The 27,290-nt window shown below is 47.8% G+C and overlaps 1 protein-coding gene across 3 annotated transcripts in view; it reads left to right on the forward strand.

Moving 5' to 3' along the window:
* LOC121279949 (disintegrin and metalloproteinase domain-containing protein 12-like) overlaps window positions 1–27,290 on the forward strand; it is a 375,022-nt gene that overhangs the window by 20,480 nt on the left and 327,252 nt on the right. For 2 of the 3 annotated variants that reach the window (XM_041191551.1, XM_041191560.1), the window contains exons 1-3: window positions 2,863–3,241; window positions 13,395–13,504; window positions 23,811–23,887. In XM_041191551.1, coding sequence (XP_041047485.1) covers window positions 3,022–3,241; window positions 13,395–13,504; window positions 23,811–23,887 — 407 coding nt within the window. In that variant the 5' untranslated portion in view covers window positions 2,863–3,021. Of the gene's footprint in view, window positions 1–2,862; window positions 3,242–13,394; window positions 13,505–23,810; window positions 23,888–27,290 lie in introns of those variants that run through there. The other variant, XM_041191570.1, reaches the window with a different exon arrangement.

Genomic DNA, 27,290 nt, shown 5'->3' on the forward strand with positions numbered 1-27,290 from the left:
AACAACTCACTGGAGGAGGAGGCTCCACAAATATCCCCATCCTCAATGATGGGGGAGCCCAGCACATCAGTGCAGAAGACAAGGCTGAAGTATTTGTAACAGCCTTCAGGCAGAAGTGCCGAGTGGATAATCCATCTCGGCCTCCTCCAGACATCCCTAGCATCACAAATGCCAATCTTCAGCCAATTCAATTCACTGCACGTGATATCAAGAAATGGCTGAAGGCACTCATTACTCCAAAGGCTATGGCCCTGACAATATTCCGGCAATAGCGTTGAAGACGTGTGCTCCAGAACTAGCTGCACCCTTAGCCAAGCTGTTCAAGTACAGCTACAACACTAGCATGTACTCAGCAATGTGGAAAATTGTCCATCTTTGTCCTGTCCACAAAAAGCAGGATAAATCAACCTGGCCAATTACCCCCCAGCAATCTACTATAGATCATCAGCAAAGTGATGGAAGGTGTCATCGACACTACTATCAAGCAGCACTTCCTGAGCAATAACCTGTTCACTGACGGTTAGTTTGGGTTCTGCCAGGGCCACACAGCCCCTGACCTCATTACAGTCATAGTGAAAACATGGACAAACGGGCTAAATTCAAAAGATGAGGTAAGAGGCACCATTTGACTGAGTGTGGCATCAAGGAACCCTAGGGAAACTGGAATCAATGGGAATCAGGGGAAAAATTCTCCATTGGTTGAAATCATACCCAGCAGAAAGGAAGATGGTTGTGGTTGTTGGAGTCCAATCATCTCAGCTCTAGGACATCACTGCAGGAGTTCCTTAGGGAAGTGTCCTCAGCCCAACCATCTTCAGCTGCTTCATCAATGACCTTCCTTCCATCATAAGGTCAGAAGTGGGGATGTTCACTGATGATTGTACAATGTTCAGTACCATTCGCGACTCCTCAGATACTGAAGCAGTGTGTGCCCATATGCAGCAAGCCCTGTACAGCATTCAAGTTTGGGCTGATAAGTGGCAAGTAACATTCACGCCACACAAGTGCCAGGAAATGACCATCTCCAACAAGACATCTCCCATCTCTCCAACCAGCTCCTCAAGATATTCAATGGCATTACCATCACTGAATCCCCCACTATCAACATCCTGGTGGTTACCATTGACCAGAAACTGAACTAGACCAGCCATATAAATACTGTGGCTACAAGAACAGGTTAGAGGCAATGAATTGTGCGGAGAGTAACTCACCTCTTGACTCTCCAAAGCATGTCCACCATCTGCAAGGCAGGAGTACGATGGAAAGCTCTCCACTTGCCTGGATGCGTGCAGTTCCCACAACACTCAAGAAGCTCAACACCATCTAGCACAAAGCAGCCCGATTGATTGGCACCTCATCCAATACCTTCAACATTCACTCCTTCCATCACTGATACAGTGTGTACCATCTGCAAGGTGCACTGCAGCAACTCATCAAGGCTCTTGCGACAGTACCTTTCAAACCCTGCCCTCTAGCATCTAGAAGGACAAGGGCAGCAGATAGATGGGAACACCACCACCTGCAAATTGCCCTCCAAGTCAGGGCTGTTCCTTCATTGTCACTGTGTCAAAATCCTGGAACCCCCTCCCTAACAGCACTGTGGGTGTACCTACAGCACATGGACTGCAGCGGTTCAAAAAGGCAGCTCACCACCACCTTCTCAAGGGCAACTAGGGATGGGCAATAAATGCTGGGCCCAGCCAGCGACACCCACATCCCGTGAAAAAATATTTTAAAAAAGTAGAAAGAAATTCAAAAGTTACTGACAATGTAAATTGTTCGGAACAGTCAGTTTGTTCCTGAATGTCTCATGTCGATTCTAGACTGTGATTGATGACTACTGTGTGCTGTAGTTCTAAGTTCAGAAAACAAACAGGCAAATGTTCTGCTTGGGGGTTTCTTCATCTGAACATGGAGTGTTGTCTCGAACTGAAATGACAAACTGTACCTGCACTGCTCTCTGATATAACAGTATGTTCCACAGTGTTTCACAGGGGATCAGCGGTCACTCACTAGAAAGTTGAAGAAAAGTCATAGCAATTGAATACAAGAATAGTCAGATACACTATGAGAAGAGGTTTTCTCAGTGAGGCAGAGGTGTATCCAGGCAGGGGCTCACCAGAGTATCCCAGAGTAAGGGGTGTGACAGCTGATAGTGGCGTGGGAGGGGGAGAATTGCAGAGATAACCTTCCCTGCAAAAGGAGCCCAGCATTTTCCTTTCATGGAATCAGACGTTTATAGCCCATTGTGCCTGTGCTGAAAGAGCTGTCAACTTTTCCCACTTCCCTGGTCTTCCCCCATAGCTCTTCAAACCTTTCCTTTTCAAAAACTTATAATAATAATAATAATGGTGTCTTATTGAAGAAACACATTTGTAGCCTGAAGACTGAATTGCAGTGTGACTTATATCAAAAGATCCATATTTAAATTGAGTAACCCCCAATCGAGGTACCTCAGTGGGAGCCCACCCCGTTCTCCCCACCACCATCACCCCCGACCCCACCTCCGACCCCTGCCTCTCAGATGTCAGCCTGATCCAGAAAACTGGTTCAGAGTTAGCAAGATCAGTGAGATTTTCCCAAAGAAAGAAGCCCCACCTGCAATATCTATGCGAAATATGTCATCTCTTGACTCTGCAGGACTCCCTCGGTAATACACGGAAAGTCAGAAGCCTATGCTTGTGCATTCTGTATCTGTGCTATTGGTGTTTGCAGTGTAGCAGCAGAATGTCTTATCTGTCAGTGTGCTTGGCCCTTCTCCCAAACTGTTCAGGGTTTTCATGTTTCTCCTCCTCCTGCTGCCTGGGTAAGGCTGGGGGCTGTTACAAAGTTATTTCTGACATGAATCAAGGCTGGCACAGATTCAAAAACAAACCAAGAGCTGAGACGGATTGACGGAGAGTGAAAGACAGAGAAACTCAAGAGGGAAAGAAAGATTGATCAGGAGGACAGACAGAGAAAACTGTGTTAATAAAGGGAGAGAACTTCGAGGTGGAGAGTAAAGGACAGTGATAATTCACAATGTTTGCCAGCAACTTGTGTTTGGTATTTCTGATCTGGTGCCAGGTTTTAAATCTTCCAGCAGCAGCGAATGAAGAGTCTCCAGCTGACGATGTGATAACTCTCAGGAGTGGGACATTGTCAGCTGCCCCCAGTGACAGACCCGCCGATCATTCACCAGGAGCTGATTGGGAAACTAAGGTTAAAGGAGCTACTTCAAGTGGACAAGGAACTGCTTCAGGTGAGGAAGAACACTGATGGTTTAAGACTCAGTTTTTCTACTCTTCCATAAATACTGAGAACACTGTGAATGGCCTGTTGTACAGCTCAGTACAGTTCAGGGGGTACAACACTGATACAGTTCAGCAGGCACAGGGCAGGCACTGTTCAGGCTGGCTATGCAGCACAATCATAGAATGATTACAGCACAGAAAAAGGCCACTTGTGCCCGTTGTGTCCGTGTCAGCTCTCTGTCAGAACTACTCCACTAGTCCCACTCCCACGCCTTTTCCCTGGAGCCCTGGAGATTTTTTCTCTTCAAATAATTATCCAACTCCCTTTTGAAAGCCCCGAATAAATCTGTCTCCACCCTTAGTTCCCTTTTCTTATTAACTTTAAGTACAGCCAATAGCTCCTCTTTATCAATTTTCAGGACCTTGTCACAGACCGAATGTTCCCTTTACTGTCATGATCAGTATGTTTGAAAGAGTGGTGTGTTTTTTTACCCTCAGAGTGAGCGTTCCAATTAAATAATTCCAGCAGCAATCTTGTGGTGAGTTTAAAAATAAAGAATATTAATAATTCTCATCCACTTACCCTGAGAATAACATAATGGGCTGTAACGGAGTGGCGATTGAGTTAGATTGCCACTCCACTCAAAAGCTCTCACCTTAAAACCCAGGTGATACTACTTTCTATCCATTCAGGGGATGTGGGCATCACTGGCTAGGCCAGCATTTATTGCCCTTGTTCAGAGGGGCATTTAAGAGTTAACCACATTGCCAGTGGTTTGGAGTCACATAGGCCAGTAGATTTCCTTCTCTAAGGGCATTAGTGAACCAGATGGGTTTTTTACAACACTCATTTCTTGGTCATCATTAGACTTTTAGTTCCAGTTTTTTAATTCTGGAATTCTGCTGTGGTGGGATTCAAACCCAGGCCCCCCCAGAGCATTGCCCTAAGTCTCTGGATTATTAGTCCAGCAACAATACCACTACTCTATCGCCTCCCCTTCCAACTCAGGCTGGGTAAGATCTGGGCAGTGCGGCCTGTCCCCAGCAGCTAGCATTGAGGGCAATAGAGTCACAGGTAAGTAACCCGCGCCACCTTTTTTACAGCACTAGCTGCTGTAAACCAGGTAAGTTAAAGGTCTAGCCAGGTTTCAAGGTCTTTGACAAGCCAGGGAGAAAGTAATACATGAGGTAAGTGGGTAGGATTAGTGAGGGGATGGGGGTCAGGTCACGTGGGGAGGTGTCTGGTCTGGTTGGGCGTGGGGGTTGGGGGTTGGATTGGGACTTGGAGGGGAATTAGGCTGCGCCTTGGGGGGGTGTCGGGTCAGGCCGGGCCTTGGGGGATGGGGGTGTTGGGTTGGTTAGGGCCTTGGGGGTTGGGTGTCGGATCAGGTAGGCCCTTGACGGATGGAGGTGTCGGGTCAGGTTGGGCCTTGGGGGATGGGGTGTTGGGTTGGGTTGGGCCTTGGGGGATGGAGTGTCGGGTCAGGAAGGCCCTTGATGGATAGAGGTGTCAGGTCGGGTAGGCCCTTGATGGATGGGGGTGTCGGGTCAGGTTGGGCCTTGACGGATGGAGGTGTTGGGTCAGGTTGGGCCTTGACGGATGGAGGTGTTGGGTCAGTTTGGGCCTTGACAGATGGAGGTGTTGGGTCAGGTTGGGCCTTGGGGCTTGGGTGTCGGGTCAGGTCGGGCCTTGGGGGATGGGGGTGTTGGATTGGTTTGGGCCTTGGGGGATGGTGTTGTCGGGTCAGGTCGGGCCTTGGGGGTTGGGGTGTTGGGTCAGGTAGGCCCTTGACGGATGGAGGTGTTGGGTCAGGTCGGCCCTTGGGGGATGGGGTGTCAGGGACCAGGTAGGTCCTTGATGGATGGGGTGTCGGGTCAGGTAGGCCCTTGGGGGTTGGATGTCGGGTCAGGACGGGTCTTGACGGATGGAGGTGTTGGGTCAGGTTGGGCCTTGACGGATGGAGGTGTTGGGTCAGGTTGGGCCTTGACGGATGGAGGCGTTGGGTCAGGTTGGGCCTTGACGGATGGAGGTGTTGGGTCAGGTAGGTCCTTGATGGATGGGTGTTTTGGGTCAGGTCAGGCCTTGGGGGTTGGGGTGTTGGTTCAGGTAGGCCCTTGACGGATGGAGGTGTCGGGTCAGGTCGGGCCTTGGGGGTTGGGGTGTTGGGTCAGGTAGGCCCTTGACGGATGGAGGTGTCGGGTCAGGTCGGGCCTTGGGGGTTGGGGTGTTGGGTCAGGTAGGCCCTTGATGGATGGGTGTTTTGGGTCAGGTCGGGCCTTGGGAGTTGGATGTGTTGGGTCGGGCTGAGGCTTGGGGGGTGGGGGGAGGGCGGATGTGAGTTCGGGGAAGAGTTGGGCCTGGTGGTGGAGGAGGGAAGCTGGCAGTCGGGCCTGGCAGTGTGGGATGGGGGGGGTCAGGAGTTGGGCCGGGGGGGGGTGAGTTGGGATGTGCAGGGAGGTCGGAAGCAGAGCCTGGCATCGGGGGAAGGGGAGGTTGGCAGCTGGGCCTGGTGGGGAGCCCTGTGGTGGGTGTGGGGACTCCCATGTGTTAGTTCCTGTCGCCAGGTGTAAACCCTTGGGGGTTGGGGGTGTCCTGTTGGGGTGTTGGGGGTGGGGGTGTCCCATGGGGAAGGTAATTGGGAGGATGGGGGAGTCCCCTGGGGTTTCGGGGTGTTATGAGGCGAGAGGGAGTATCATGGGCAGGATCGGTGTGGCACTGTACAATAGTTACCCAGAATTTATAATTGCTTTTAATTCTGCTAATGTTTTCTGGGTAACTATTGATGCAGGACATTTTGTGATTTAAATTTGTTAGATTAAGTTTGTGATTTAAATGGCATTTTCGAATGTTTCCCACTGCAGGGCAATTGCCCATTGGAAGTTTGCACTTCCCAGGCGATTGTCATGCAATCCTTACCTGGGAACCTCTGTTGCGGGTGTGTGTTCCCCCGCTATCTTTGGGGTATCCCCAAATACGATGCCCTGGAGCTCAGATGTTATGGCCCATTATTTCACTCATTCGCCTCACATCTATAAAGCTTAGATGCAAATTAAGGTAATATACCGTTACAGCTGATGATTATTTCAGTCTCTTTTGTGATAGGACTCGGGTTTCTTAGATTAATCTGATCCTTAAAAGTTGAAGTGAAGGTCTGGTAGAGCAAAGGATTCTCAGTAGTTTGTAATGTTTACTGTAATTGAATTTTGAGGAGGACACTTCTCAGGTGAACCCAAAGTTTCAACAGATTGGGGGAATCCTTCTTTCTGTTAGGATCTCCCTCTTTCAAGGTATTGCTGTTTATTATCTTGGCTGCTTGGATGACTTGCAGCTAGTTCAATGGCTTTTGGTGTAACTCTCTGCAATAGCTTCTAGCTGATTTTAAAAGCAGACAACAAAATAGTTCCCTCATTATGTGACTTGTACAGCCTCAGAGTCCGTTTTCCAATCAAAGGGGCAGTGCGTAAGTTAATTCCACATTGTGTGTTGTTGCTGTACACCTTGAGATTCATCCAGTCTAGTTTGGATGGGGGAGACCATCAAAATATGATGGACATTGGGAGGATTCATTCACATTTGTCTTACAGATGCTGAGTTTTAATGATCCCTTTTGTCCAGTGTGAAACAGAGATACAGGCTGGCTGGAACAGAGATACAGGTTGGCTGGAACAGAGATACAGGCTGGCTGGAACAGAGATACAGGCTGGCTGGAACAGAGATACAGGTTGCCTGGAACAGAGATACAGGCTGGCTGGAACAGAGATACAGGCTGGCTGGAATTCTTGTGGTTCTTTTGTTTGGATCCATCCTTAAACAAAGGGATGTGTGAATATCCCAGATGGCCGTGAACGTCCATATTTAATTAAGTATTTGCTTGAGACTTAGGGCTATCTGAAGCTCAAAATGCCAAAGGTCACATGATTTACAATGGCCATTTAAATAATCTGTGTCCAGTTTTAAAAAAATATTGACTGAAAGTTTATAACAGACTGAAACAGAACACGTCCCCACTGCACAGGAAAAAATGGAATTGTGATGACATTTTTTTAATGTCTTCTCTGCAAAACAAAAGGAAGTGTACACATTCACTCTTCATACCCATTCTCACACACTAACCTGGCAGTGCTACACTTTTGTCTGTTGCATTCTCTTTCAAATTATCTCCAGTGATGTGTTAGCTGGTAAATGTTCATTAATATCTTTTTGTTTTATTCGTTCAAGGGATGTGGGCTTCGCTGGCTGGGCCAGCATTTAATGCCCATCCCTAATTGCCCTTGAGAAGGTGGTGGTGAGCTGCCTTCTTGAACTGCTGCAGTCCATGTGGTGTAGGTACACCCACAGTGCTGTTAGGGAGGGAGTTCCAGGATTTTGACCCAGCGACAGTGAAGGAACGGCGATATATTTCCAAGTCAGGATGGTGTGTGCATTGGAAGGGAACTTCCAGGTGGTGGTGTTTCCACGTATCTGCTGCCCTTGTCCTACTAAATGGTAGAGGTCATGGGTTTGGAAGGTGCTGTCGAAACAGCCTTGATGAGTGCTGTAGTGTTTCAGTCAAATAAACAGACGCTGGCAATTACCCTTTGCTTTGTGCCTACTGAGCTGATTTTGGATCTAACTTGCTGCTTTGCCCTCGGATCCCATGGGCTCTTAGTTTTCTGACCAGTCAACCAAGGGGACCTTCTCAAGAGCGTTGCTAAAAGCCAAATAAACTGCATTTAGGGGGAGAATTTTCTCCCCGTTGGATGGGCGGTTCGGGAGCGGGTTTGGAGCCGATCGCTGCCCGTGATTGGCTCCGCGCCGCCATTTTATGTGGGCGGGCTAATTAAGGCCCGCCCGGCGTGAAACACGGCTCCCAAGGACAGCGGGAGTGGGCGGGAGGTGGCGGGACTGCGCTGACCGCCGGGTCCAATGGCCTGTTTAAAGAGCGCGCAGGCAGCCTCGCGAAGACTGTGAATCATGGCCAACAGAAGGGCTCCCCAGGTCCGGCAGGAGGGTAGGTCAGCGGGTAGGTCAGCCCCTCGCTTTTCTGACGAGTGCCTAGCTGCCCTCCTGGAGGAGGTGGCAGCATGGGCGGGAGGTCCTCGTTCCCAGGGATGTGAGGAGGAGGTTCCCCCCCCCCCCCCCAACATGACCAAACGTGTCTGGGAGGAGGTGGCGGAGACAGTGAGCTCCCACGACATGGTGCGGCGCACCTGGGTCCAGTGTCACAAGCATTTCAACGACCTCTCGTGCTCGGGAAAGGTGAGTACCACAGGTAGGCTTCCCACCCACCCCCCCCCCCGACCCAGCTCTGAGTGCGGTGACTGCATTGACTCATTCGTGGCATGTGTCCCTCGCTGGGTGGGCCAACACATATTGCCCATGCCTGGTTCACCCTGCGCTGAGATGGGGTCTACACCCGCAGCATGTGGTAGACTGACGCACTGTTTTGGGGGCTACCTCAAGGATTTGCATCTGGGTGCAGTGCTGGAACTGCAAAACATGTCAAAGTCAGGGTGCCGACATGCTGGGATGGGAGCTTCCAGGTGGTGGGGCACCCATCCATCTGCTGCCCTTGGTGTTCCACGTGCTTGTGTGTTCTTGCTTTGCAAGGTGAAACTGTGTGGGTGGCACATGTGATGAAGGCAGCATGTGGGCGGGGGGTGGGGGAGTCAGCCCTGGCTTCTTAGTGTGAGTGTGCGGCAGCTGCGAGGTCATGATTCACTGGAGCCCTGCAATGTCCCACTCTGGTGGGGGTGGCAGGGACGCGATGGCAATCCAGGTACAGGGTGGACTAATCACGCTCCTCTCTCCTTTTCAAGAGAAGACCACACTCAACACCGCCTGGCTGAGGCCATAATCACCAGATACGTGCAGGAGGCGATGGAGCTGGAGACGTGCCATGCGCCCAGGTCCACAGGTGGCGGTGAGGCTAGGGTGCCAGGGGGAGATAAGATTACTGTGCACTGAGGTCACCATATGTGTCCCAGCAGCCATCCCACTGTTGAATGTTCAGTGAGTTAAGCTCCAACATGGGTTTCCCATTGATTATGGAAGGATGGGTGCATACCAATCCAGGGGCCAGGCACGCACGTTGACATTGTCTCCACTTGAACGAATCAAATATCCTTGCTCTTCCTTTCAGCATCACCGGAGCAAGGCTGGGAGGAGGAGGCAGAGGGGCCACCTCTAGCACCTGAGGGCCAAGAACAATTTGAATCACCAGCGTCACACCATCTCTGCCAGGCAGGCGCCAGCGCAGATACTAGCACCTCGGTGGGAATTAGATCATCGGCTAGTATCCCGGGGTACGGCGATGAGGGCACTTCACACTCACTTGAGGTGCATGCAGAGACAGAGAGTGCCCATGATGCCAGCAGGCGGAGGACTGCTGGGGACCAGGCACATGCTCAGTCGGTGGCTGATGATGTGCCTCTGGAGTTGTCCCTGAGGCAGCAGAAGCTGGAAGTCCCACAGGGTGTGCGGGAGGATCTGGCAGAGATACATGAGGCTATGCTTGGCATGGTGCCTGTGCTGGAGGAGTCCACGCGGAGCATCACTGATGCAATGAGCCTCATGGTCGAGGGCCATGCTTCCTCCACGGAGAGAGTGGCGATTCTCGGGGAGAGGGTCCTTGAGGAGAACAATCAGGGCTTCTTGGGGTTACGCTCGAACCTGCAAACCCTCACGGCGGCATTGATCTCAGCTGGTCAGTGCCAGTGTGGGAGATGGATTGGGCACCAAGTATCGCAGCTCGGTACCCACCCATCAGTGGTGAGCAGGGAGGTCCAAAGTGACCTCACGTCAGTGCAGGAGCTGCCTGTTGTCTCTGCAGGCTTCTGTCAGGGCACTCTGGATGAGGGCAGTAGCTCCTCCTCCCCTCTGCCAGTGACCATGGGATCCGATGAGGCTGCGGCGACTGGGGACATGGCAGGCATGGAACTGGCCACTCCCTCCCAGGCGGGGCCATCAAAGGCTCCAGAGGCCAGAGGTCATCGAGGCTAACAGGACAGCGCAGTGAGCAGGCTGTCTCAAATGCTAATGCCTGCGATGGGGGAGCACCTAGAGGGAGCACCCGAAAACGTAAACTTAAGGCACCTTAGGCACACCACGAGCTTCTCACTGGTGGTTTTATGTTGCCCCGCTATTAGTCGGTGTGATGCTGAACACCTTTATATTCAGTTTCTTTTCTGCTTTATCTTGCTAATTCATTAAATGTTCATATGTGAACATGGCTCAGGGTGATTCCTTACTTCTGCAGGTGGATGGGAGCCCATGATGTTATGAGTGAGTTGTTTGTCATTGAGCTTTATTGACAAGGCCTTTAGTTAATGTTCCTAACCAGGCAGATGGTGCTCTCAGGTATCATGTATGGAGCCTGCAGCCCTGGAGCGTGTTGAAGGTCCTTCTGTGGTGAGCTAGCTGAAGGTTCTTTGGATTAAAGCCTCCTGCGTGTCCCTGCCTCCCTGGGGGATGCCCAGGTCAGCGTCTGCCCCCTCAGCACTTCCCTGTGCATGCTCATCCTCGGACTCACTGCTGGACTCATTGTGTGCAGTCACAGCATCTGCATCTACATCTTCCTCCACTGCATCCCCCCTTTCTAGCGCCAAATTGTGGAGAGCGCAGCATGCAACCACTATCAGCGACACACGATTGGGGGGTACTGGAGTGCGCCCCCTGAACGGTCCAGGCATCGGAAGCGTACCTTGAGATGTGGTTCTGTCCACCACAGCTCTTGTGGTGCCGTGGCTCCTATTGTAGCGCTGCTCTGCCTCTGTTCTTGGATGGTAGAGAGGCGTCATGAGCCACCTTCTGAGGGGATAGCCCTTGTCACCCAGCAGCCATCCATCCAGCTGGGCTGGAGCACTGAAGAGCCCCGGCACCTGGGAGTGTCTGAGGGTGTAGGCATCGTGGGAGCTGCTTGGGTACCTTGCACAAACTTGAAGAACCTGCATCCTGTGATCACACACTATCTGAACGTTTATGGAGTGGAAGCCCTTCCTGTTGACAAAGGCACCGGGCTCACCTGCTGGCGCCTTGATGGTCACATGTGTACAGTCTATAGCACCCTGGACGCAGGGGAACAAAGCAATTGCTGCGAAGCTTCTGGCTTGCTCTGTCTGGCTGGCCTTGTCCCAGCAGTAGTGGATGAAAGTCAATGCACGCCTGAACAGAGCGTCTGTCAACTGCTTGACACAAGTGCGGACAGCTGACTGGGAGATTCTGTAAAGATCACTCTCTGACCCACGGAAAGAGCTGGAAGCATAGAATTTGAGGGCAGCTGTGACCTTCAACGCCACTGGCAAAGGGTGCCCACCCACACAATTGGCGCAGATCTCAGGGCCTATCATCTGACAAATGGAGGTGACTGTCTCCCTTGAGAGACAGAGCTTCCTTTGGCACTACACCTCAGACATATTGAGGTAGCTGCTTTGCCGCCTGTATACCCTGGCAGCAGGATAGTGGCATCTTCTGCGGCCCCTTCCACCTTGGACTTCCTGTTGGCCCTGCGCCCCTTGTGCCTGCGCCTGTCCTCCCAAAGGTACCTCCTCTGGAAGCTGAATGTGGACTCCTGGCCCCCTCCCCCTTCTGGCCTCCCTTCCTCCTCAGAGGAGGTCCCTCCAGTGGAGAGCATGACTCCCATTCCCAGGCTGAGGGAAGACTTTATGAAACCAGCAAGGCCCCACAAATGATGTTTACTCCAGATTTCCTGACCTGAAGCCTGTTACTACTGTCCAAGCAGCTGTGAAGAGTTTTTGAGTAGTCCTGCTCACACAGGCAAGTAGCAGTAACTTCAAGCATTAAATGTTTGACAAATAACACTCGCGACCCCATTGAGCCCTCCTACCCCCCTCGCACCTCCCCCCCCTCCCCCCGCCCCCCCGTGGATGAGGTTTATAAAAATGTGGCCTACCTGCCTGCCCGTTGCTCCCTTGCGACGACCTGAAGGTCGCATGGGCCCCGAAAATTTGGCGTCAATTAGTGGTTCAAGGGCCTTAAGTGGCCTGTTAATTAATGGTGGGCGCACATCGGAGATCATGGTGCGCCCGCCCACCGAACTATCGCGATGGCGCGCAGTGATGTCGGGATGCACGTCATTATACGAGTCGGCGTGCAGGACCTGCCCCTGTACGCCAACGGGAAAATCCTGCCTCATATGTGCTAACCTCATTGATCGTCCTTATTCCCTTCCCAAAACATTCAATCATTAGTCAGGGCAATCTTCCCTTAACAGATCCTTGCTGATTGACTGCCCATGTAAATGACAATTTATATTGTCCCTTAGAATGTTTTGCAAGGATGTAAATGCTTTGGAAGCAGTTCAGAGGAGGTTTACCAAGGTAATACCTGGAGTGGGTGGGTTGCCTTAGGAGGAAAGGATGAACAAGCTAGACTTGTATCCACTGGAGTTTAGAAGAGTAAGAGGCGACTTGATTGAAATGTATAAGATCCTGAGGGTTTTTGACAGGGTGGATGTGGAGAGGATGTTTCCTCTTGTGGGAGGGTCTAGAACTAGGGGGTCACTGTTTAAAAATAAGGGGTCGCCCATTTAAAACAGAGATGAGGTGGAATTTTTGCACTCAGAGGGTGGTGACTCTTTGGAATTCTCTTCCTGAAAAGGCAGTGGAAGCAGAGTCTTTGAATATTTTTAAGGCAGAGGTGGATAGATTCTTGGTAAGCAAGGGGGTGCTAGGTTATCGGGAGTAGGTGGGATGCAGATTTCAGGTTACTATCAGATCAGCCATGATCTTATTAAATGGCGGAGCAAGTTCGAGGGGCTGAATGGCCTTCTCCTGTTCCTTGTTCATATGTAATAATTTGCCCACCACTGAGATTAGGCTGAGTGACCTGAAATAACTCGGTCTATCTCTTCCTCCCTTTTGAAACAGAGGTATAACATCAGCAGTCCTCCAGTCCTCCCACACCACATCAACAAAACTGTTTGTTTTAATGTCCTTTTCATGCCCTTGCTTTCCCTGCCTGGATTAAAACCTGTTACATTTCTGACACTCCTGGTTCTGATGAAGGGTCATCGACCCGAAATGTTAATTTCCTCTCTCTCCCCACAGATGCTGTGAGACCTGCTGAGCGTTTTTAGCATTTTCTGTTTCGATTTCAGATTGTCGGCGCTCATATTACTTTGCTCTTAAATGCCATGAAATTTCCCCTTGTAATTCACACAGGTTATCGATTTCACCAGGAAAAGCTACTTGAAGAATTGAAGGATTACAAGTTTGTATTCCCAGATGTTTTAGCAGGGAAACAGAAACGCAGTGTAACCCTGCTGCCTCAGGTAACTAATCTGACAGCCTGATTGCATCGACACAACCCAACCTGTCACTTCACCCTATTTTTTGGAGTGATCTAAATTGTTCCTGCACGCAGGGTACTTAATGGTTCTCCAACCTCCCTCCCCTTTCCAAAGCACTTGAACATATTGTTGTCTCCCATTTTCCTATCTTTCCTAGAACTGAATGTTTGAATTCCTCCAATTAGGTTTCTGCTCCTGCCCCAGGACCAAAACGGCTCTTATCAAAGTCACAAATGATGTCCCATTTCACTGTGACAAAGGTAAACCTTCCCTCCTATTCCTTCGCAACCTGTCTTCAGCCTTTGACACAGTTGACTGCACTATCCTCCTCCAATCCCCCAATGATCAATCCTTGGTCCCTCCCTATTTCTCATCATACGTGCTGTCCTGGGGCCAAAATATATATTTTTCGAGGGCCTTTTTTGAGATTTTCTCGAGGGCTACTTTTTAGTTTTCAGTCACATAGTGGCATTAATCTTTATATTTGTACAGCTGAAAGAAAGAGACCTAATTTCGAAGCTGTTCATCTGCACTCATCATCGAGAATGCCAAATTTCAAAGGGAGCAACAATATATATTGCATGATAAGAGGGTGCTGATCGGTTGGCAAGTCACCTCCGGTTGAGGTGATGCTGTGGAGAATGCCCCAGGGAACTAGTGTCTCCCAAGCTTTTGTTTAATCTGTTGGGCTTGCAATGTGGCTCACTTTAGCTAGCTAGAAGCAAACTACACATACAGGAGACTTGTCCTCTGCAGGCAAAAGGAACATGTCCAAGCATTATACGTTTTTTGAATTAAACAAAACCGTGGGGGACAGCAGCTGCTTGGTACATTCTCCAAGACAATGCCTTGACCAGAGCCGACTTGCCAATAATCAGCACCTTTTTCTCATTTAGCATAAGTTGTTGCCCCTTTTGAGATTTGGCTTAGGCCCTGATGAGTGTAAGGTGAAAAGCTCAAACAGTGTATCTCTTTCTTTCAACAGTGCTCAGGTTCTGAACTGCCAAGTGTTACGGACAGGAGAGAGACACACAAACTGCACTGATTTCCTCTTACCGCCTGTCCTGAAACATGAGGTGTTTTGAATTAATTTAAAAAACAATCAGTGGCATTTTTTTCCCAATCCCTCGGTTTTTGTGATCCAGTTTACTAAAAATCCACACCAATCTCGAGTCAGGATTAACTCAGAAGTTTAGTTTATTTTCGCATTCAAAAAACCCAGGGAGTGTTTGCCACGTCCCACTCTGTTCTACACAGACACACGCACGCACACACACACACGCATACACACACACAAAGGTGGGGGATAGAGAATAGGAGTTTTACAATACAACAACCACAGAGATAAATATTAGTTCACATGAGTTCCAGAGTCCAAAGTTAAAGTACAGTGAGGAATTCTTTGATGTGGATGTTTGAATTCAGCTGGCTGAAGACTGGAGTTGTAGTATTCGCTTTTCGGAAGTTTTGGAAGATCTAAAGCCAAACTGATTCACTGGGAGGATTTCCTTCGTCACAGGAAGTAGGTGATTCAGGAGAATGGGTGTAAGGATTTTCCTTGCTATGGATAAGAGAGAAACACTTCAATGGGTGAACCAACATGGGAGAGTTGCAAGAACCAATCAAATGGATTAAAAACAACAAAGCCTGCAGCCCTGATGGTATTCCAGCTGAGGTCTTCAGAGCTGGTGGGCTTAGGCTTAGACCAGGACTTCAAGCACTGGATTTGGGAGGAGAAAGAACTCTCCCCTCGACTGCAGGGAAGTAGTATGTAGGCCCCTAACAGTAGTTATGCGTTAAACAATAAATTATTGGAGTATGTAACAAAGGCAATCTAATAATTATGGGTGACTTTAATCTTCATGGAAAACAGAGGCAGAATCAGACAGAGTCAGCATAGATTTATGAAAGGGAAATCATGCTTGACAAATGTACTGGAATTTTTCGAGGATGTAACTAGTAGAGTTGATGAGGGGGAGCCAGTGGATGTGGTTTATTTGTCTTTCAGAAGGCTTTCGACAAATTCCCACATAAGAGATTGGCGTGTAAAGTTAAAGCGCATGGGATTGGGGGTAGTGTATTGAGATGGATAGAAAACTGGTTGGCAGACAGGAAACAAAGAGTAGGAATAAACGGGTCTTTTTCCGAATGGCAGGCAGTGACTAGTGGAGTACCACAGGGATTGGTGCTGGGACCTCAGTTATTCACAATATATATTAATGATTTAGATGAGGGAATTAAATGTAATATCTGCAAATTTGCAGATGACACAAAGCTGGGTGGGAGGGTGAGCTGTCAGGAGGATGCAGAGATGCTTCAGTGTGATTTGGACAAGTTGAGTGGATGGGCAAATGCATGCCAGATGCAATATAATGTGGAAAAATGTGAGGTTATCCATTTTGGTAGCAAAAACAGGAAGGCAGATTATTATCTGAATGGCAATAAATTGAGAGAGGGGAATGTGCAACGAGACATGGGTGTCTTCGTACACCAGTCACTGAAGGTAAGCATGCAGGTGCAGCAGGCGGTAAAGAAGGCAAATGGTATGTTGGCCTTCATAGCCAGACGATTCGAGTACAGGAACAGGGATGTCTTGCTGCAATTATACAGGGCTTTGGTGAGACCACACCTGGAATATTGTGTGCAGTTCTGGTCTCCTTATCTGAGGAAGGTTGTACTTGCTATAGAGGGAGTGCAGCGAAGGTTTACCCGACTGATTCCTGGGATGGCGGGATTGACATATGAGGAGTGATTGAGTCGGTTAGGATTATATTCGCTGGAGTTCAGAAGAATGGGGTGGGGGAGCGGATCTCATAGAAACCTATACCATTCTAACAGGACTAGACAGGGTAGATGCAGGAAGGATGTTCCCGATGGTGGGGGAGTCCAGAACCAGGGGTTACAGTCTGAGGATACGGGGTAGACCATTTAGGACTGAGATGAGGAGAAATTTCTTCACCCAGAGAGTGGTGAGCCTGTGGAATTCGCTACCACAGAAAGTAGTTGAGGCCAAAACATTGTATGTTTTCAAGAAGGAGTTAGATATCGCTCTTGGGGCGAAAGGGATCAAAGGGTATGGGGAGAAAGCTGGGAGCAGGCTGTTGAGTTGGATGATCAGCCATGATCATAATGAATGGCAGAGCAGGCTGGAAGGGCCGAATGGCCTCCTCCTGCTCCTAGTTTCTATGTTTCTATGTTTCATCAGACTGGACCAATCAAATCACAGAATCACACAATTGTCACAGCAAAGACAGAGGCCATTTGGCCCATCATGTCTGCACCAGCTCTCCTAATGAGCAGTTCACCTGGTGTCATTCCGCTGCTTCTCCCTGTAATTCTGCACATTGTTCCTTTTTAAATCATGGTTTAGTTCTCTTTTGAATAACTCCATTGAACCTGCTACCACCACATTCTCTGGCAGTGATTTTCAGATCCTAATCACTTGGGTGAAAAAAGATTTTCCTCATGTCCCTATTGCTTCTTTTGTTAGTTACCTTAAATCCGTGCCCCCTTGTTCTTGATCCCTTCATGAGTGGGATCAATTTTTCCCTATCTACTCTTTCCAGCCCCCTCATGATTTTGAATAACTCTATTAAATCTCCTCTCAGCCTGGAAAACGGTTCCAACTTCTCCAATCTGTAGGGAGGGTCCCTTTCGGAGTCTCACTTAGGTTCGGAACCGCGCTATGGACATAACAGGAATGAGTGACTATGACAAGTAATGTGTTAAAATAACAATTTTATTGAATATTGAATCATGATTACAATAATAATATGACAATTACAATTGATAATATAAATAAAAGAAAAATAAGTGAAAAGAAAGAAAGTTAACTTTATTGAAAGGAAAAAGCACCTTATATATATCATAAGAAAAGAAGAAAGTTGGATTTTTCTAAAGCACAAAGAATGAGCCCAATCTAGTCTGTTCCACGACAGCACCCTAAAGTGGTACACATGCTACCATCTCCTTGGTACATCACCAAGTCACTGAGTAACCCTCCTGTGGGCACCACGGTCAGTCACTCCATCCCTGGCCCTTCCTCCCGTCTTCAGTGGTGATTATTCCACTACGGCTGCGACAGTGAGTCCTCAAAGCAGTGTCCCTTTAAGCCAAATTTCTGGCTTCATTCCAACCTTCTGAGGTCTGGTACAGTCCTTTCCCAAAACAAGTCTCAGTTCTTATCAATTCTTCTCACAGGCACTGCAAGGCCATTCACAATATCCAATTTGCTTACGCCTCTTTTGATGGTGTCTTCCCATCTGTCACCTTTCAAGTGTTATGCCCATCAATCAAATTTCACCTCCTGATGACCTCCATAAGGTTACTCATCGCCCTGGCCTGTGGTCCAAGGGTCACTGAATGCAGTGAGAAGAAGGATAAACAAAAGGCAACGCATTTTAGTATTCTAGTTTGAAAAATGGGAAACAAAGATGTAGTCTAAATACCAGCTGTGCATGGCCAGTATGGAAAACACAAGCTCTGGGAAAACAGGTCACTACTGATTATTATTGATTAATTAATCAAAGCACAATCAGAGCTGAGTTATGATCAATGTAAGATTTAATACAAAATAACTTTAAATATTCACTTTTGGCTTAAAATCAAGAATAAAGCTGAAATAAAATGCAAAAATACAAAATTGCAAAAGTTAGTGGCTGCAGGCCTCAGGCCTCAGGCCTACAAATCTATCTTCATAACTGAAGTTCCTCATCCCTGGAAACATTCTCATGAATTTTTCTGCACTCTTTCTAATGCCTTCACATCCTTCCTAAAGTGCTGGGCCCAGATTTCGATGCAATATTATAGTTGAGACCAATTTAGTGTTTCATTCAAGTTTAACATAACCTCTTTGCTCTTGCACTCTATGCCTCGGCTGATAAAGCCTATGCTCTCTCAATGTATCCTGGCACCTTCAATGACTTATATACATATAAACCCAGGCCTGTCTGCTCCTTTAGAATTGTGCCCTCTATTTTATATTGCCTCTCCATGTTCTTCCAACTAAAAGTGGTAAAGGTAGACAGGAAGATGGGTTTGTCGAATGATTTTGTGGCAACTTTCTGGAGTGATACATTGTGGAACCAACTAGGATAAGACTATTTTAGAGCTAGTATTGTGTAATGATGCAGGGTGAATTAATAATCTCATAGCAAAAGATCCACTGGGAAATAGGTGATCATAATACAATTGAATTCCATATTAAATTTGAGAGCCAACATATTTGAGTCCCAAACAATAATCTTAACCAAAGCAAATTACACAGCTGTAAGGGGAGAGTTGGCTAAGGCTGATTGGGTAAATAGACAAAAATGTATACCAGTTAATAAATGATGGAAACATTTAAAATGTTCAACAAAAATATATTCCTTTGAGAAACAAAAACTGAGCAATAAAGATCGTTCCATGGTGTACTAAGGAGGTTAAGAATAGGATTAGAAGAATAGTGGTAAGTCTGAGGTTTTGGAAGCCAGCACAAAGCCAGTAAAAAGTTGAAAAGGAAAAACATAGAATATGAGACTAAACTAGTTAGGAATATTAAAAACAGATTGCGAGAGATGACAGGAGAAATTATCATGAGGAACGAAGAAATAGCAGAGCTACTGAACAAATATTTTATGTCTGTCTTCACAGTAGAAGGCACAAGTTACATACCAGAAATAGAGGGTAATCTATGACCAAAAAGTATGAGGAAATGAAGGTAATTAATATCAGCAGGAAAAAGGTCTTGAAGAAGCTTGAGGGGTTAAAATCTGTAACCTCCCCAGGGCCTGATGGCCTACAATCTAGGGTACTAAAAGATGTAGCAACAGAGTTAGTGGATGAACTGGTTATGATTTTCCAAAATTTCCTAGTTTCTGGAATGGTTCCAGTAGATTGGAAGTTAGCAAATGTAACAATTCAAGAAAGTAGGGAGAGAGAAAACAGGGAACTGCAGGCCATTTAGTCTGCCATTAGTTCTCGAGAAAGTGTTTAAGTAAGGAAGCATTAACAATGTAACTTAGAAAATCAGAGTATAATCAGACAATGCCATCATGGTTTTACGAGGGAAATTAGTTTCAACATATTTATTAGAGATTTTTGAGGATGTAACTAGTAGGTTAGTTAAAGGGGAAGGAAGAAATTTAGTATACCTTCTAAAAGACATTGGATAAGATTACACACAAATGGTTCATAGGTAAGATAAGGGCTCATAGGTTTGGGAGTAATATATTAGCATGGATAAAGGATTGGTTACAGACAGGAAGCAAGAGGTAGGGGTAAATGGGACATTTTCAAGTTGGTTAGTGGAGTGCTGCAAGGATCAGTGCTGGGACATCAGCTATTTACAATCTATATTAATGACTTAGATGCAGAGACAGAAAGTAATATATCGAAATTGCTGCCAATGTAAAGCTAAGTGGGAATGCACGCTATGAGGTGGATATAAAAAAGACTGCAAAGACATGTAGACAGGCAGAGTTGGAGGGCAACAAGGTGGCATTTGGAGTATAATGTGCAGTAGTCTGAGGTTGTTCAATTTGCTTGTAAGAACGTAAAGCAGAATATTTTTAAAAAGAGGCAAACCTTGTATATATTGATATTCAGAGGGACTTGGGTGGACTGGGGAATTGAGAACACAGTAGGGATAATTTTGACACGTTCTCCTGAATTGCGAACTACGTCTGGCTAAGAAAATCCTCTGAGACACAATGTGGCTTTAGACTGTGTGGAGGAACCTCCGACATAGTCTTTGTTGCTAGACAAATCCAAGAAAATTGTCAGGAACAGCACCAGAAACTCTTCATTGCATTCATCGACCTGACCAAAGCACCTGACTGAGTAAATCGCGAGGCTTTGTGGATCGTGTGTCAAGTATTTGGATTTCCAAGGAAATTCATCACAATCCTGCAACTGCTTCATGATGATATATTTGCAACTGTCTTGAGTGGAAGATTTGAAACAGACACTTTCAAAACCTGGACAGTGGTCAAGTAAAGCTGTGTGATTGCCCCTGTACTAATTACAAATCTACCTGACAGTGGCTATTCATCTCACGAAAGATCGACTGCCCTCTGGTCTCAGCATTAAATACCGCCTAGAGGGAAAACTCATTGACCTCAGTCATCTCTGTGCCAGGACTAAACTGACCACCATAGACATACATGATCTGCAGTTTTATGGATGATTGCATAGTGTTGCCCACTTGGTGCCAGATTTGCCAGATGCTCTTGATTTCTTCAATTCTGCATTCAAGAAACTCAGCCTGTCCTGAAGTGATGCCAAAACAAAACTCATATATCAACTCATACCTGGTCAGCCAAATAGTTCACCTCCCATATATGTTGAGATAGAGACTCTGGATAATGCTGAGCAATTCCCTCACCTTGGCAGCCACCACTCTCAAAAGGCCACCATTGACAAGGAGATCCAACACCAGGTCAGCTGCAGCATTCGCCCCTTGACATTCAATGGCATTACCATCGCTGAATCCCCCACTATCAACATCCTGGGGGTTACCATTGACCAGAAACTGAACTGGACCAGCCACATAAATACTGTGGCTACAAGAGCAGGTTAGAGGCTAGGAATCCTGTGGCAAGTAACTTGCCTCCTGACTCCCCAAAGCCTTTCCACCATCTATAACCATGTTAAAACATGGACGAAAGAGCCGAACTCACAAGGTGAAGTGAGAGAAAGTGCCCTTGACCGAGTTACACATTCCGATCTAGCCCTGATAACCTTTGATTCCCTTGCCTAACAAGAACCTATCTAACTCTGCCTTAAAAATGCTCAATGACCCCATCTCCACCATTTCCTGAGGCAGAATTCCAAAGTTGCGCAATCCTCTGAGAAAAAATTTCTCTGCATCTCTGTCCTAAAAGGGTGACCCTTAATTTTAAAACATGGTCCCCTACTTATGGATTCATCCTCAAAAGGACACATCCTTTTGAAGTCCAACTTGTCAAGACCATTCAGGTTATTAGATACTTCAATCAAGTCATCCCCCTCTCCTCTAATTTCCAGTGGAAACAAGCCCAGTCTGTCCAACCTTTCCTCATAAGACAACCTGCTCATTCCTGGCACCAATCTGGTAAACCTTCTCTGAATCGCCTCCAATGCATTAACATCCTTCGTTAAATAAGGAGACCAAAACTACACATTGTATTTGAGATGTAGTCTTACCAACGCTCTGTATAACTGAAGCACAACATCCCAACTTTTATGTTCAAATCCTCTTGTAATAAAGGATAGCATTCCATTAACCTTCTTGGTTACATTCCGTACCTGCATGAGCTGCCTCCAACATTGAGGAATTCATGACCCTTAAATTTTTATGTGACTGCATTATGCCTGAATCCTTACTGGATGGAGGACAGACGCCGACCTCTCTATCTGCGTAGGCTTGGTCTGGTCCCTTCCCCACCAGCTGGGCTGCCTGCTCCTCTCACTCAATGACAGGCAATATGATTGGCACAGGCTTGGAGGGCCGAAGGGCCTGTTCCTGTGCTGTACTTTTCTTTGTTCTTTGAGGCTCCATCCCATCTCTCTCTCTCTCCCTCCCGATGTGCCTCAGATTTTCCTGTGCAAAAGGAGAAGATGGGGTTGGGAGAATATATGTTTCATGCACCTTTTTCATGTTTCCAGTCTTACAAATAACCCACTGGATTGTGTGCCATGTGAGTGATTTACTGTAGGTTGTCCAAAGGGTTCTGGTGCAGCATCCTCCAGAGCAGTGAGCCCATGTAGTTAGAAGGATAAGGCTCACAGAGGCATGTCATTAGTGGTGTTTGCTGGTGCTCTGAATGCCTAACCTCCTTCCCCCACAACAAACAGCATTCTCTGTGTGGAAGGGTCAGGGACCCACAGTGGCCTCTCCACCTGCAGACTAGTTGGACTGCAGTGGGGCTATGAGGCATGACCTTGTCACATTGAGTAGCTGTTTTATCTATGGGCCGCACAGTTGGTGCCCTTGCTACTGAGGCCCATGTCCCTTTTACCATTGGGTGAGGTGAGTGTGAGAAGTTGAGGGTTTGCTTATCCCTGGTGGTGTGGATGAGGTCATTCATCCATTTTTGACAATGCAGGGCAGTCCCGTGGTGGAGGTGCTGGGCACTAACCACCTTGGAGACTTCCTGTCATGCAGGGTTGGTCCGGGAGCTCAGACTCCTCCTTCCATTCTCGGGGTAGAAGATGCCCCTCCATTGAGCAGGACCTCGAGGGAATTGTCACTGAATTTGGGGGCCAGAGCTCCGTTTGATCAATGGGCCATCTCCTCCTTTAATGGTGGGTAAGCTGATGTCCGGGTGCCTTTTAAATATGGCGTCTAGATATGACGGCATGGCACATGCTGTCCAGCTCGGCCCGCCACGCCAAGTTCCAGGAAACCCCCAACTGTATCATTAGTTAGGCCAGCATTCTGGTTCCTGCCCACACCACGAGACTTAGGACAGAAATTTCCCCCCATTGGGGGGATTGTGCGGAGGTGGGCACGAGCCCTATCGATGCCCTCAATTGGGGTCACGCCGCCATTTTATGTGGTCGGGCCAATTAAGCGCTGAGCACTCCCTATGCGGATGTGGGGGTATTCCCTGAGTCGGGGCCTGCGCTCTTTCACACCCCACCCTGCCTCGCCGACCTGAAAATTCTGCCCTTAGCCCTAGAATGGAAAATTCCACCCACTGAGTCTATATTACCTCTTCCTGAACCTTCTGCCAAAATTCATCGCTTCGCATTTTTCCGTATTGAATTCTATCTGGCACGTGTCTGCCCATTCCTCCAGCATAGCTGTGCCCTGTCACTGTCGATTGGTATAATCCTCACTCTTTGCCACTCCTCCAAGTTTGGTATCACTGGCAAATTTTTAAATTTTACTTTGTATCCCAATATCCAAGTCATTTATATATAGGAAAAAAGCAGTGGTCATTGGGGAACACCACAGTCCACCATCCAGAAGTCTGAAAAATAAATATTTACCATGATCACTGTTTCCTGCCTGAGAGCCAATTTTTTTCAAATCCAATTTGACACCGGCCCTCCTATTCTATGAGCCTTATTTTGTTAACCAGCTGTTATGTGGTACTTTGTCAAATGCTTTCTTGAAATCCATATGGACAACATCCATTGCATTCCCTACATCAATCTTCTCTGTTACTTGATTAAAAAATTCAATTAGATTTCGATTTCAATTTGGATTAGTAAGAAGGCAAAAGGAAAGACGACATTTATTGCGAGGGGAATGGAATATAAAATTCTGCCTTTGAGTAAGCACCCTTTTACAACATGTATTTATTTGTGTCCCATGTAGGGAAGCTATCCAAACCACATCAGCATGTCGGTGAAGATAGAGGGAAAGGACTTCACGCTGGATCTCAGCAGAAATAGGTGAGTAGATCTTGCTTTATTTCATAAGAATAATGAACCATTACCAACATGCTGGGCTTGTGTTAAAGTTTACTCTACCCTGCACGTGGGCTGCTTGGTGAGAAGTTCCTGTTTAAACATTAAATGGAGGGAGGGACTTGCCATAGAAAAGTCATTGCCTGGCATCACATGGGCCTGGCTATTCAGGTTCCACTTGAGCATCAGGAAATAGGTGCTGCACCCTCAGAATTAGAGGTCACTGGGGATGAGGAGCAGAAGCCTGCACAGGAAGGGCAGTGAAACACAGTGCCCAGGTAACTCTCCCCCTTCCTAATGTGTTGCAGTGTCTGCAGCTCAGACTCCAGCTCATCAACCCTGAGCCGAAGTTTCTCTGGAGTAACATGTAGGGCAGGCCTGGTGAGGATGGCAGGTTTCATTCCCTAAAGGGCATTAGTGAACCAGATGGGTTCTTAATGTCAATGAGAATGGTTTCATGGTCATCATTACTGTAACAATTCCAGATTTACAAATTGAATTCAAGATCCACCAGTTGACATGCTGAGATTCGCACCCGTGACCCCAGAGTATTAACCTGGGCCTCTGACTTAATAGTCCAGTGACTTTGCCACTGCACGATTGCCTCTCCTAAGTTGATGTCTCTTGTGTGGCGTTAGAACAAGTCTCTATTTGCGTAACTCGTTGCAAATACTACATTTGAAGCCTGTATTGGAGGGATGGATGGAGGCATTGGCTTTGTGCCATGATCCCTTGTCCTCAATACACTTGTCTCTGCTTTTGTCAGGCAATGGTTGACTTCATCATTCAACAGTGTTTTTGGAGAGGTTACCCCCAAGATAGCAAAACTGCGAACTAATGGAGGGGTGACTGAATGGAGGGATGTCTTTTTGATAGTGTTAGGAAGATCTTGCAGTATATGGCCATGGGCGGATTGATACAAGGTCATTGTCCTCTTTAGACTTATTGTCAGGCCAACATTTCCTGATGCTAGGCAAAGCGATCAACAAGCAGCTGATTGTTCTCCAGAATATGTGCCGCGAGAGCACAGTTGTCCATGAGTAAGAGTTCACTCAGCAGCTTCATGCAAGCCTTGAACATTTGCAAATTGAAGATGTTGTCATCTGTCCTGAATTGAATATGTCTAGATCTTTGAGTGTGAACTGGATCAGGGCTGAGAAGTACATGGCAAACAAAGCTGGAGCCAATGCACAGCCTTGTTTGTTGCTGTTAATGACAGGAAAGGCATCTTATATCGTACCACTTTGTAATATGCTGGCAACTATGCCATTGTTAAATGAGTAAATTACACTGATCATCTTTTTGAAGGGCAGCCATATTTATACAAATATGTAAAATTCCTCAACCCTTGAACAATTCTGGTAAACCTCCGCTGCTCCCACCCAAGCACCCCTACATCCTTCCTACTGCATGGTGACCAGAAATGGATGCAATACTCTAGGTGTGGCCTAACAAGACTTTTATAATGGTTCAGCATAACTTCCCTCTTTTGTGCTCAGTACCTCTATTTACAAAGCTCAAGTTTCCATATGCTTTGCTCAATACTCTCTCAATATGTCCTTCCACTTTCAAAGATCCATGCACATGAGCCCCCAGATCCTTATGTTTCTGAACACCCATTAGGACGGTGGCATTGGGTGGAATTTCCCAGTCCCCCTCCCCCACCATGCTGGGTTTAATGGTAGGTGCTGGTGGGAGGGGTGGGACAATGTGGCAGGAGCTGAACGACTGGTTTCCCGCTGATGTGACATGGTGGGGGGAATGTGCACTCCTGCCCGTCATATCCGGTTGCCATTCCTGCCAGAGGTGGGTGTTAAACTGTTTTGCATGAAGGTGAAGGCCCTGTCCAATCACCTTCACTACCAGCGGGATATCACACTGGTGGAACACTTCCGGTCCAACATAGCGTGGACATGTCGATACACACCTGACGCAGGCACGGGGCAGTTTGCGGAGATTGGAAGGTGGTGGCCTCCAGCGACCATGGAGCGTGGAGTACCAAGTTCATCAGTGGGTGGAGCATCAACACTGTGCATCTTCAAGCTGCAAGTTTTTCCAGGAGGTGGATCTTCTACTGCAGGAGCTTTGAGGAGGTGGATCTTCTACTGCAGGAGCTTTGGGGAGGTGGATCTTCTACTGCAGGAGCTTTGGGGAGGTGGATCTTCTACTGCAGGAGCTTTGGGGAGGTGGATCTTCTATTGCAGGGGCTTCCAGGAGGTGGATCTTCAAGCTGTGGGTGGACGGCTGCATTAGGCACTGTTGTGCGGTAATGGTCTGTGCTGTGGGGGCATTAGGCGGGGAGGAGAGGAATGAAGAGGTGGGCCGTGTGTGGAAACCTGGAGGGGGTGAGAGAGGTTGGGGGTGGTTAGAGATGCTGCCAGAGTCATGGAATGGGTCAGCTGGTATGGAGCGGGAGGATGGGAAGGGCCATGTTGGAGTGAGGGTAGTTGAGGGGAGGGGTTGGTGTGGATTGGCAGGTGTGAACTGGCGTGGGGGGAAGAAGGGAAAGGGTTTCAGAGGAAGGGGTCTTTGGTGTCAACAGATGAGCCCTGGGGGGCATACTGAGGGAATTGGTGATAGGAATGGCTGGTGGGGGTTAAAGGAGACAGTGGGAGCCAGTAGAGTGAGGGTTTGGCGGTAACAGGTGAAAGGGTGCTGAGGGTTATTGGAGGGGATATAGAAGGAGAAGCAGATTCTGGGAACAGGCAGGGTGAGGTGGGGGGGGGGACATGCCTGTTGTGATGGGGGTGGGCTCCTTGGGTAGGGGATATGGACATGGGTGATGGGGGTAGGTTGAAGGGTAACTGTGGGAAGGTCAAATGTTACACCTGGAGGGTCAGTGTTTATGGGGGGGGGCGGTAAAGTGTGGGTCGGGTGGGGGAGGGGTAAAGGTATTGGACTGGACATCAAATTTTACACAAACCGTGGCCACTCGCAAATAACCGGAGCCTTGTGGTGGAGATCTCGAGATGCTGCATGGGAGTTGGGTCATGAGGGGTGGGCAGAGCGGCAGGTCATCTCAACTGGACAACTAAAGGGAAACCCCAGCATGTCGTACTGACAATGCTGGGGCATTGGAACAGATGAGGGTGTGAAGAGCAAAGGCTCAGTGCGCACGGGAGACTTCTTGCGCTTGGTTCGCCAGGGCCCTGGCAATGACCTTTGCCTCCCTGCACATGCCTGATTCTGGGGGACATAGACCCAGCTTGGGGTGTCCCTCTGAAGATGGTGGTGGAGGGGGTGAAGCGCAGGCGTTAACAATCTGAGTGTACCCGTGCAACCACGTGTGAAATCAAAACTGCTAAATCCTGCGTTCCTTACCACTTCTACTCGACATCTGCAACAGGGGTGGAGGCAGCCTGCTGACCATTTTGCCCTGTTGTCTTGG

The sequence above is a fragment of the Carcharodon carcharias genome, chromosome 1 (assembly GCF_017639515.1).
Source record: "Carcharodon carcharias isolate sCarCar2 chromosome 1, sCarCar2.pri, whole genome shotgun sequence".
Taxonomy (NCBI): Eukaryota; Metazoa; Chordata; class Chondrichthyes; order Lamniformes; family Lamnidae; genus Carcharodon; species Carcharodon carcharias.